Source organism: Pecten maximus, chromosome 4 (assembly GCF_902652985.1).
Source record: "Pecten maximus chromosome 4, xPecMax1.1, whole genome shotgun sequence".
Lineage (NCBI taxonomy): Eukaryota > Metazoa > Mollusca > Bivalvia > Pectinida > Pectinidae > Pecten > Pecten maximus.
Window position 1 is genome coordinate 33,781,804 of NC_047018.1, and position 12,536 is coordinate 33,794,339.

Genomic DNA, 12,536 nt, shown 5'->3' on the forward strand with positions numbered 1-12,536 from the left:
GTCATAGCGACTTTCGTTGCAGAGAAATCGAGATTAAAAAAACAACAACAACATCTCATCATTGGCAAGCGATATACCTGCATATCACGTTTTGACTGGTATCTACATCAAATGTAAGTCAGGACCAGAGGAAGAGGTATAATACACAAACATGTTAGATAGCTGGGGTAGGGTCTGGGAAGGGGTACAGCCATATCTATCTGGTGCTGTAAAACATTAATTTTGACACGCCATGAACTCAAAACATAATATCAATCTGAAACCCTAAACTGACCTGCTCAGCGATGCGTTCTGTAGATATTTCAAAGTGACAAGATTTAAATTTCTGATATAACTTTCATTCAAAAATCTGTATTATCCGTGTTTGTTGAGGAAATACATTTGTATAATTATCATGATTTGGAATGTAATCACACTTAGTATTTATGATTTGTTTTTATAGTAAGAGATCAGAAAATAAATATCAACTTAAATGCATAGTACTTGGTATTATAGTCCAGTCAATCACGGTTTTAACATGGACTTACATGTAACTGTAACAGAATTTATCATAATTACACTATTATATTTTTTTTACATAACTATTGGTTTGTATGTTGTAACAGAAATAGGTCTGCCAAGATCAATCCGGATTTATTTTTGTCGCCCTTATATTGGAGTAAGCAAAATATGAATGATTTCTGACTTTGAAGTGTAATATGTAATTCTTAGATAATAGTGGATTTGCGATGAATAACAATACAGGTTAGTAATAAAAAGCAATAGGAACTACTGCACCAAAAGTGATGCAGCATGAATATTACTAATGTTTTGTATTGCATTTTGAAGACGGCACGAAAGAAATGATCATCAACATCAATACTAGCATAGAATAAATTAATTAAAATATGGCAGGGTTGCTTTCATGCATTGAAATTTATCAACCATGCAAGATTTCTTGTGAGGCTTTGAAACTGTTTCAAAGTCCATATTGATTGATTTCCCAATAATTCAAGTTATATTTTAATAATAAGATAGGCGAAGGCTGTAAAGCTCATGTACCTGTTTTCTGCGCATGCCCCAGCCGTCATGCAATTGTTAATAACTCAGCAATTTGTCATAAAATAAACTTAAAGTATTTTGTCTTAATAAATCGACACTAAATGGAAATATAATCTTACCTTTGTACACGTTTCAACCTTGTTCGAATATCAAAATACTGCTATTACAAATAGCGTGGTAACAATACTCTCCTAAGTATAAATGCCATCTACATCTTAGCTTAAGATATATGGATATAAAGAAAAGGTCAAGTTGGTCAATATGCCTCTTCTCGTGTAAATTTGACTGTACCGTAAAAAACGTTCATTATAAATTTAGTGTTTCATGAGATTGCTAGATATTTTGGCATGACTTAACACAATGATATAATAAAACTCTGGTCCTGATGAGTTATTTTAACAAGCTTAAGATAATGTATCTTGGTTTTAGCAAACAAATATATCCTTTCCCTGAATTTTAACAAATGATCACTTTACTGGCAATCTTTTACTGTTCAGACAAAATTGCATGTAATGATGTCTCCATTGATACAGAAGCAGGATTCAGTCTTTTTCTATATTTTTCTGAAAGATCGCCGCAAAATCAAAAAGGATTTATCCAGCACATCACCTGGGAAACACAGATACACACACCTAGTACATATATCAAAGTCACCATATCTAGAACAAAATATAGAAAAACCTTTGCTTTTACTGTTAAATAAACATATACGTACTACATTCAAATCACAGGGCGTGCATACAATGAAGTCAGAATATAGGTATGTTTTGTGTACAAAAAAAAGTATTAGTAAGACTATGCAGCATCATTTATTCAATATGATGTCCTTGATGATTTATACCCATATGATAATGCAGCTTATATAATTTGACTTACGCTTGGCAAAAAAAAAAAAAAAAAGATAATAATAATGCCCTTTCAACGCATTAGATTATGTTAAAATCAAGATGTTTAATTTAACGACAATTTACAATCGCCGATAGATAAACGATCGTTTACAAGAGTTTACAAAAAACTAAAATGTGTCATTGTAAAATCCGTACTGCTGCATTCTTATTTCTCTTATAAAAGGTATCTCTCCTTTCCTCATATACGAACAATCTTCCTTAGTGATTTCAAAAGCATCACTCCAGGAAGACGCAGTTACATGGTATGGGACATTTGACAATGGTTTCTTCTCACAGTATATCTGCATGTCCTGACGTAAACGTCGGAAATACAACAGTTCCTCGTGAAATGTTGGCCCTTGCTCCTGAATTTGGGCCTGTAGCCGTCGGTAAAAGAAGTCATAAAGGGCATAATCTATCTCGCCCCATCTTTTATATAATTGTACATCTCCGGGCTTAAAATTTATTCTATCAAACAATTGTCTTCTGGAATTGAGTTTCACATATAGGATATCCTTCATTTCCCAGTTGAGAAGTCTGCGCATTAGAACTAAAGACTCGTCGAACAACTCTACAATCAGAACTAGCTGAAATTCACTTTCCAACTTGTGCAGATAACGCTCTATACCACCTTTGTCTCGTGTTTCAAACAGTTCTGCAGGAAAGTCGAATTCAATGGCCATCCTGTTATTGGCAAAACCCTGACTGGTTCGTTTGACGTAATTCGTTGGATTCTGAAGGAAGACCGAAACAGGGTCTGAAGTATTTATCTTAAACACCTCATGTGGTCGCATGTAATTCAAAGTAGATATAAAGTGTTCAAAAGGGTCTCGTACAATACCTATGTTGACTGTATCAGCAGGCATGATACGAGCGAATGCATCTCTGTTGTATATAACGTGGCAGCATAGGATCTCATAGAACCTGCCCTCCGGAACAGGAAGAATGTTTTGTTTTGTCACTGAAGTAGAAACGCTGATGACATTCGGATAAAAGAACTTCGGGACTAACGGTAACACTACCAGGAGGTCTCGTGACTGGGCAAACCGCAAAAAGATATTCTGAGCTGTTGAACTTGCAGCCTTATGCACCTTCAGGAAGGCTATATGACGACGTTCTTTTGTTGTTAACGACAGGCTCTGATTGCTTGAATGAGAATAAGATGATGTGGTAAAGCTTTTTGTTTCTCGTGCATCATACCTGTCGAATATGGCATTTGACAGGGATTTCTTGTAGACGGAGTTCCCTCTCAGGATTGCTTCTCCGTGTCGTGTCAAAGAACGAATAGTGTTAGGATGGATGTAGAATATGACTGAAAAGATGCAGACCGACAATACAGCCAAACCAGCGCATGCGTAGAATCTGTCAAAAAAGAGAAAATTACAGGAAATTGGCATTGGGAAACATGACATTAAGTAAATAATAAAATGGCATCCGGTAAATAATAAAATGATATTGGGTAAACAATAAAATGACATTTGATATATAATGAAATGACATTGGGTAAATTAGAAAATGTCATTAGGTAAATACTAAAATGATATTTCAAACAGACACTATTGGACGATGGCTTATCCGGAATTCGAAAGCAAGGGAAACTTTACAATGTCGACAACACAACGATTGCGTTTCAATGTAACAGTGAAGCGCATTACCATTATCATATTACTTAGGTTAAACGTGACATGTAAATGGAAGTTTAATCGTGCAACTATATATGTTACCGTACTTGCCAGTGAGGTCTACAAGATGCAAATTACGTTAATCACACATATTTTTATATCAGTACTTTTATTTTTACCCATATGTGTAAGCAAAGACTTATAAGTTACATCTGTATCTAAATATAGACATGTTTTGCTTTGTTATGGGATATTCTTCCACAATACGCTGTATGTTATTCCACTTAATCCAGATCATTTTGTAGACAATGTATGTGACATTCCGGCCTTTTCATTAGTTGAAATTTTTGATCCGACTACGTTGTTCGCGCGTGCATCGTGTCTTTTGTTCATTAGGAATCGATTGCCTACGTCCAGGCAGTACGTGAATTTCACGAGCCATGGTGTTGGAAACTGTTGCCTTCTCCCCACCCGTTGCAAATATTAATGATCATTTTACAAAATCTAATGACTGTCCGACAAGAGAATCTTTTTCGGCGATTTTTATTGCTGGTTTTATTGCATTAGAGGTAAACACAAAAACTGTTGATAACGTGAATAAACTTCAAATTCATTTTAAATGCTCTCGGAGAATAGCGACTGATTAGAACAATTTTTTTTCTCAAAGAATGCATTTCCGTCATTATTTTGAGGTCCTTTGTATGGAAGCACATTCGCAACAAACATAAACAACAAGTCAATCGAGTAAAATAAATACAATATACAATAACTACGTTGATCTTCTGTATATAATATGGGAAGCATACGCCCTTGGGTTGAGTAAGCATGGAAAACCTTACCAACCAAATGCACAACAAGAGGTCCATGGGGCCTTTATCGCTCACTTGATTCAACAGCAACTTTTAAGTTGATTTAGTTTCATTTCTGCAGATACTAACTTAAAATTGATTACCACTTTATTCTAAAATCAGAGAAGGCTTCATGTGGGTTTATACACGCTAATAAATCTTCTAGTCTTTCATTCCAGTATACTTTTAGCCTAATATCAGGTCTGATAGTCTCTTGGCTATCGATAAATCATTGTTTAAAGACTTAGCTTATTTGATCCATGTGGCCTTGAATGAAAGGTTAGGTCATTCATTTAAACAAATTTAGTAGCCCTTTATCCCAGTATGTACAGACCCAATATCAACTCCCTGGGCCCCTTGGTTATAGGGAAGAAGTCTTTGGAATATATAACATATTCGCCCCGTTTTAAATTCGCCCTAAATGATTCCTTTTCGTCTTTTGTAAAATCGAAAAATTCCGTTCGGAATTCTCAATACAGTTGCAATCGGACCACTCGGGACTTATCGAGTTCCCCAATTGTCTTACCAACATGAGATGTAAATTGTAATCCGGTGTGAAACAAAGAACGTTTACCTGTTCTCAGATTTTCTTTTATTCACTGCTGATTCAAGTAGTATCGGGTATGCACGGGTGATTTTCAGCAAACATGATCAAGTGTAAGTTCGCCGCACCGTGACTGATGACTGACCAGTGTTTCTCTTGTTCACATGTAAATATATGTACATGAATGGAAGCCACAATTAAGCGACGGTTAACTAATAAAATTAGTCTTTTCCATGGCAGGAATATGATGACACTCTGTATTTCATTTTAATCATGACCGGACTACATAATTAAAAAAAAAAAAATGAGTGAATTTTTAAAATAACTTAGTATGTATCGTTTTTTAGTAGTTCAGCCTATTTGACTCTTGTGACTTTGAATGTCGGTCAAGGTCATTCATTTGAACAATCTTGGAAGCCCTTCATCCAAGCACGCTTCAGGCCCAATATCGATTCTCTGGGCCTCTTGGTTATTGAGAAGTCGTTTTAATAATTTAGCCTTTTTGACCCCTGTTACTTTGAATGGAGGTCAAGGTCATATATTTGCACAAACTTGGCCCTTCACCCCAGCAAGCTACAGGATCAATATGAGGTCTGAAATGTACCAACTCTTCACGCAAAGACATTTTAAATACACGACAGACTGTCAAATAAAGAATAATTAGTATTCTCTGATTGAAGTTCAATTTTAGGTTCAACCAGGCATGACAGTAACTATCACTTACATTAGGCGGGACATGTAAATGAATGTTTTAAGTTGTTAGCCACAGGTTATTCGCCACGTTGGTCTATCAGATGAACATTAAGTTAATCATATAAATACATTTGTGTCACTACAGTTTATTTTTATTTGTACCCCACATGACTATTATGTTGGAATACTTACTAAAATATACTATACTTACATAGAACCCTTAGTGTAAGTAAACGTACTTCTTGAAAGTAAAGAAACATATTTGTGTAAGAATACGTAGTAGATAACAACATATTTTTGTAAGCATATCAGTATGTAATAACTTTACATGTATTTTGTGTACTAGATACATTTTGTGTAAGTACTCGTTCTAAGTATAGATATATTTTGTAATAATTAAGTATACGTTCTGAGAATAGATTTATTTTGTGTAAGTATACGTTCTAAGTAAAGATATATTTTTTGTAAGTATAGATATATTTTGTGTACGTATTTGTAATTAAAATAGATATATTTCGTGTAAGTTTTTCGTGTAAGCATAAGAACAAATCTTGCATATATTGTATGTAAGTATTAGAATAGACTTACATTTTTGTGTATAAAAATATGTACTTAATATGAATATATTTTGTATCAGATTGTACGAGTTATACATGTATTCCCTTTTACATTCAAAGTAAGTATAATTATTTAATATAGAGATATCTGTATGGTATACGTATAGGAACTAAATATAGATATATTTCTTGTGCATATTTGTGTAAAGATATCTTTTTTTTTTTTTTTTTTTGTTGCATTCGTACTTAAAAAGTTCAATTTTGTTTCATTATGATTTGATTGTTCCAATACAGTACACATCTACTTACTATGAATTTTTGAAATAAATTACCAATTGAAACTGCTTAAACACTTAGATTTTTTTCTATTTTCATTTTCATTTTATTTTTTTTCTATTATTTTTTTTTTAACAAATGATTTAACTAGTAAACTTATCTTACTTACCGTAATGTTTTCATTGCTCCTGTCCTGTTCGATGTTTAATACATTACACGTGTACGGATTGTAAAAGTTAAATTCCTTTCACATTTAGCAGGGTCATCTTCAAAGCAGGTGAAATGTGGTTTCTAATAGAAAACTATTTACACGTTAGACCCCATGTGTTACTGAGACAGTATGTGAATGGTCCGTTTATTGGTTATAGTCGATTGGATAGTTTATGCTGTGGTATTGTTTATATTTGAACGATTTTCTTTTCATCAAATCAATAGGAAAGGTAACAGAAGGATTCGACCAGATTAGTGCCTTATGGATGACACTGTCTTTGTCAATTACACAGAATGAAAAATGCATAAACAACTTATGCTGACGGACCTAAAACCCGTATTTGCACATCTTTAAAAGATGTGCAGTGTATATTGATATCATTTAAAAACCTTTCAACCCCGATATGAGTGTAAGCAAACATTTTTTTAATAACGTTTAGTTGCATTTGTGGGATTGGATTTAATATCCCAGAAAATATCGCATTGTTATTATCAATAATTTTGTGATGAATGTAAACTGTCGACGGAGAATGCATAGTACAAGACTTCAAAATGCAGCTTCATGAAGACTTTAGCAGATTTTTAGCTCGTCTCTCTTAGAAGATAAGGGAGAGCTTATGTTGTCACCCCGGCGTCGGCGTTGGCTTTTCAAATGTAAAGTTTTTGGTGCAAGAGTTGAAATGCATAGTAATTTATGGTAATATGGTCACTGTGAGGGTTAAACTTTCCCTTGCCGGAATCAAACTAAAAGATTGTTTTGAAAAAAAAAACGTTTTTTTTTTGTTTTTTTTTTAATTTTTGGACTTTTTGGAATATTTCTGCGTTGAGTATTTGGTGCACGTGTTGAAAGGTATTAATATATCACTTTATAGTTGTATTAGAGTGTTATTTGGCAATAGAGCCTCTCTGGAGTAAGACTATGCCTTTCTGGAGTAAAACTAAAAAAAGAATTGGATTTTTTTTTTTTAATCTGTTTTTTTTTTTTTCATTTATTTATCTATTTATTTATTTATTTATGTATTTTTGTTTTGTTTGAATGTTTGTCAATAAATAATTTACATATACATGTATATGTAAATTGGTATGGTTCTGAAAATTGCATGAATACACAGTTCACAATGTAATCAAGTAAACAATATAGATATTATTACTGCAAATTTGCGAAACCGCATCAATTAATATATTTTGATTATTTATTGACAAACATTTGCGAGACGAGCTATGCTGTTCGACAACAGCTCTTGTTATGGATGTTATTAATATGTCACACCTAGTAGAAAAGATAATATTCCCTTGTTCGATACGCGGTTTAGCCAGTCTAATTTTCAGATTGTGATTTTGATAAGCGGGAATTTCCGCAGACAAACAAAATCAAGTTTGCCAATACTAGGTCTAATGCAGTATAAACCCGCGACAAGCCGTGTGCTACACTATACATGTACCTCTATTTTGTACATAAACAGGAATAATATTCATTGAAAAATACCATAATTTCGAAGTCAAGTATTTCTGTAATTTCGATCGTGAAGTTTGATTTTCCAAGCAATAACCAAAGCTAACTGATTTTTTCCAGACTTCTATTGCACGTACTTCGGGTAGACTCGTTATTTGCAATGGAACTTCTTTTTGAGGTATGTCTGGAAGACCATACACACAAAACATAGGGCTATGTCCACAAAGTTAATATCAGAAATAATATACACTGTACATATAACGAAACCAGCGCTAACCTCTTCTGGGTGTCTATAACGTAGATAGATTGTGTTCCCTATAAAATTTTATCATATGACTACCGTTATATACGGTGTCATAAACCCATCACATAAATTTTCTTTATGACACTAGTGTAATAACACCTTTCGCTACGCTGATTGGCTGGTTCCGTGAGAACTGTATTCATACGCGTGGGAACGCCCTACTTCTTTTTACTACGACTCGTAAAAATGGCGACTAGTGCTTGTAAACTTTGAAAAAAAATCAACTGAACGACAAATAGGTCTATTAACATATTGTACAATCAAAGATAAAATCCAAGATGTAAACATCCTAAGTTTTTTAATTATATTTATACTATAAGATGTTAAATTAGGCCTGGCAAACATCTATTTTATGACCCCTAGTAACATATTTCAACTCCGATAGAAAATTGCGGTTGCGTTGTCCGATGAGACATATCTAGTCTAGATTCTTTTCAAATAAACAAATAATAACATTATTTAATAAAATCCTCATGAAAAACGGCAATGTAGTTTGTTACAACTTGCCTTCAACGGTTACTCAGAATAACATGCTGACACTGTCGTCGACAAACACGTGTAATGTCAAAACAAACAACACTGCCAACAAATCGGCATCCAAAGTCGCTTTTCACGGCAGTCTGAACACGATGTTCAGTGGGAATATTGACGGTGGAACATTTCACATCTCCATAAACTCCCGCGAGGACGAGGATAAACACAAAGCAGTGAAAAGGCGCCGTACAATGGTTCTGTACGACAGCGAATAGACATTTGTACAACGAAGCCTCCATTATCGCGCCAAGTGACGTCACGGCTTCGTCACATCAAAAACAGTCGCTCATGAACTTTCAAACTAAAATATTTTCCTCATTGTTTCAAACACCAAGGACAATTTATCGATTATAGATTCAATGAAAAAATGCTGAAATTTTGTTTTGAGACGTGTCTTTAATAAAATGAATCCTTTTCAAGAGTCAGTTGTGTTAGAACTATTTCTTCTCTCGTCGGTATAATTGACCTACTTCGAAGGTTCGGGTGATTTGGTTGAGATGTGACGATTCAAGGCAAAAGAGAAAATCAGTTTTTGATGGGGAACGATGAAAGAAAACGTCATATGATAAAAAGAATCTGTCATTCGTTTCCCTTCATGTTAGATTTATGATACTCGTTTAGAATTTTTTATTTTTGCTCGCCAGAGGCTCGCAAAAATAAAAAATTCAAAACTCGTATCATAAATCTAATATGAAGGGAAACTCATGACAGATCCTCTATATATTACATAGAACTTGTGTCTGAGTATAATATATATTCTGTGCCTTGTATTTTTTATGTGTATACTATAGATTATGTACCTTGTGTATTATTTATGCTTATAATATAGATTGTGAACATTGATTGTGTTTTTGTATATGTATAGTATAAATTCTGCGCCTTGTATATTTTGTAAGTGTATAAAAGAGATTATTCTTGTACATTGTATGCATGATAAAGATTATGAACCTTGTATATTTTTATAATCACGAATGTACGAGCCGTTTGTATAATATATATTCTGTGCCTTGTATACTTTGTATAATATAGATTACATACCTTGTATATTTTTATTTGCATAGTATATATTATGTACCTTGTATATTTTATATACATGTACAATGTAATATAGTTTTAATACCTTAAACATTTTGTATACATGTGTTCACTGCTGTGAATGGTCAGATGCCAAATATACATGTAGATTGTTTACGTTCATTGTGGCTATAAACTTTGGTCCTACAATGTTCTTTATTTTCCACAAATGTTTTAAAACATACATTGGCAGAAAGAAATGAGAGTGCACTAATTTTCCCAATAACTCCTTGATTTTGAATAGGTATGCAGGATATCCAGAAAGTTATACAATGTGTGATGCACCAACATAACTATCTAAGTACAAACACTGGGTCTGGCGCTGTGGTAATGGACTTGGATATTAAATTCGAACCCATGTCGGGGCGTGCACGAGTCACACTTAATTCGACCCTTTCTGTTTATAATCATGGTCAATCTAGAAGTTAACATCGGGCAATAAGTAATGCTTCATAAATTAATTGTATTGCTACTTATTAACAAAGGGGAAAACCTGGATGTTTCGGAAAGGTGTCTGCCTTTGCGTATCTAGCAAGGCTATACATGTATCTCCAAATGACATCAATTATGCATATCCTGAAACCCTACATTTTCGTCGACGACAGTCTTTTTATTCATAAAGTATTGAATATGAAACAAAAGGCAAAAATATAAGACACGCAAAAACCATTTGCAGGACAAAAATAAAAGTTTTGATAATTATCGATACAGAGGAGACTGCAGAGTCAGCAAATGGCGGTCGTAATTGCAGTTTAACTACATATTAGACAGCGAATTATATTTACCCGTGACTTATTATTTCACGGGTCAAATTTCCACGACCACGTCAATGGCCAGCGAACTATCGTCCCCGCGAAAATAACCGGCCATACAGTATTCATCATTAGTGAGTTGATTTATAATAGGTGTATGGATTGTGATTGCTTAAGCTTTCGTTTCTGTTCTGTTTCAACATGTCCACTAATCCCACAAGTATAACAGTGACATCTCAAAAGCAGATGAAATATTACTTTCAACAGAGAGATATTTCAAAGCAGATAAAATATTCTTTTCAATAGAAACATATTTTCACACTAATCTCCATGTGTTACTTCTACAACATGTAAATGTCATAGGTCATTGTCAATGAGATGGACTGTCTATGCCCTTAGTATAGAAAGTGTTTCTTATACATAATAGCCTGCGTGTTAGACAAATCAATAAGGGAGGTAACAGAAGGACTCTACTAGGCTAGGACAGTATGGATGAGACTAGATGGATTCAACAGAATAAAACAAATTAAGAACCAAGACCTAACAATGGCGGACCAGAAACCAGTGTTGCACAGTGATAAGCTTAATGAAAACACAAGCCCACGAAATGAATGAGGCATTTGACTGATTTGCAGAAATTGGTATGTATCTATATTTGTAACGTTTCATATAGCAAAAACTGATTAAAGTGTTTTATTTTGTTCATGTTCGAATATATTTTGATACATTTTCCATGTAAAGTTATTTGAATGCATTTTTATAAATAATTAATGCTTTCACATTTAATTAGAAGTTATGAGCAGTCGTAGCAAGAGTACATTCAATGTACATTTCAGGTGCTCAACGTAAATTAGTTGTGCATGCACTACAGACAAAAGCACTCGATTTGATATCGTGGCAGCACAGGATATCATAGAACCTACCATTGAGGACAAGAATAAGGGTTTTACCAATATTGTTCCCAGCGATCTTTTAAATGAAATAGATTAACGTTCCTCCACAAACCCGAGAACGATACTTTGACCTGTTTAAGCAGATTTGTGCAAATTAGGTAACGCTATATTTATGTCGACGACAATGATCAAAATAATGTTTTCACATCTGCATTAATCCACGTTATCGAGTTATCATGTCTCAAATGAAATTTTATAAGTATATGTATTGCATGTCTTTTTTATCGATTATAATCAGTTTTGTTTACTTCCATAATCTTCTGTAATCCTCTGACAAAGTATCACAAACGTCTTTTCAGTCACAGATTGTAGATGGATGTACTTTATTTGATTTATTGATTACAGCGATGTAAACAGAATACAGACAATGTGAAATACAATTATGCAACCATTTGATTGTGTAGTGATACGAGGTTATTTTTGATGTTGATGTTCAAGTAGGCATTGTTAGGTGCATTTTTTTCGGAATCATTTCCATAGCCACGTCTAATAGTCGACCAACTACTTTGCTTTTATGGAAGTTGTTAATATACTAGTATTTACTGTTATTGTGATATAACATAAAGGTCTTACTTGTAAGCAAATAATCGAGACGACAATCTTCATGTTGTTTGATTCGGTTTATTTAGATGCGTGCACATATATTAAAAAACAATTATGCATTTCACTTTTTCACTGTAAAAAACATCATTTAAAGGCATAGATAAGCAATTGTTTAGTAACACTGATCAGCACAGGGTATAATCTGCGTAAAATCAAAATACAAACAAAAAATACCTCAACAGAAA

General features: G+C 33.7%; 1 protein-coding gene across 1 annotated transcript; it reads right to left on the reverse strand.

Moving 5' to 3' along the window:
- Window positions 1–1,831: 1,831 nt before the first annotated feature.
- Window positions 1,832–6,895, reverse strand: LOC117325898 (galactose-3-O-sulfotransferase 3-like). Its single transcript, XM_033882402.1, has 2 exons — window positions 6,638–6,895; window positions 1,832–3,290 (listed from the first exon to the last, which is right to left on the reverse strand). Exons 1-2 carry the CDS (start codon window positions 6,649–6,651, stop codon window positions 2,057–2,059), a joined length of 1,248 nt encoding a protein of 415 aa, XP_033738293.1. The 5' UTR covers window positions 6,652–6,895; the 3' UTR covers window positions 1,832–2,056.
- Between the last annotated feature and the right edge of the window lie 5,641 nt (window positions 6,896–12,536).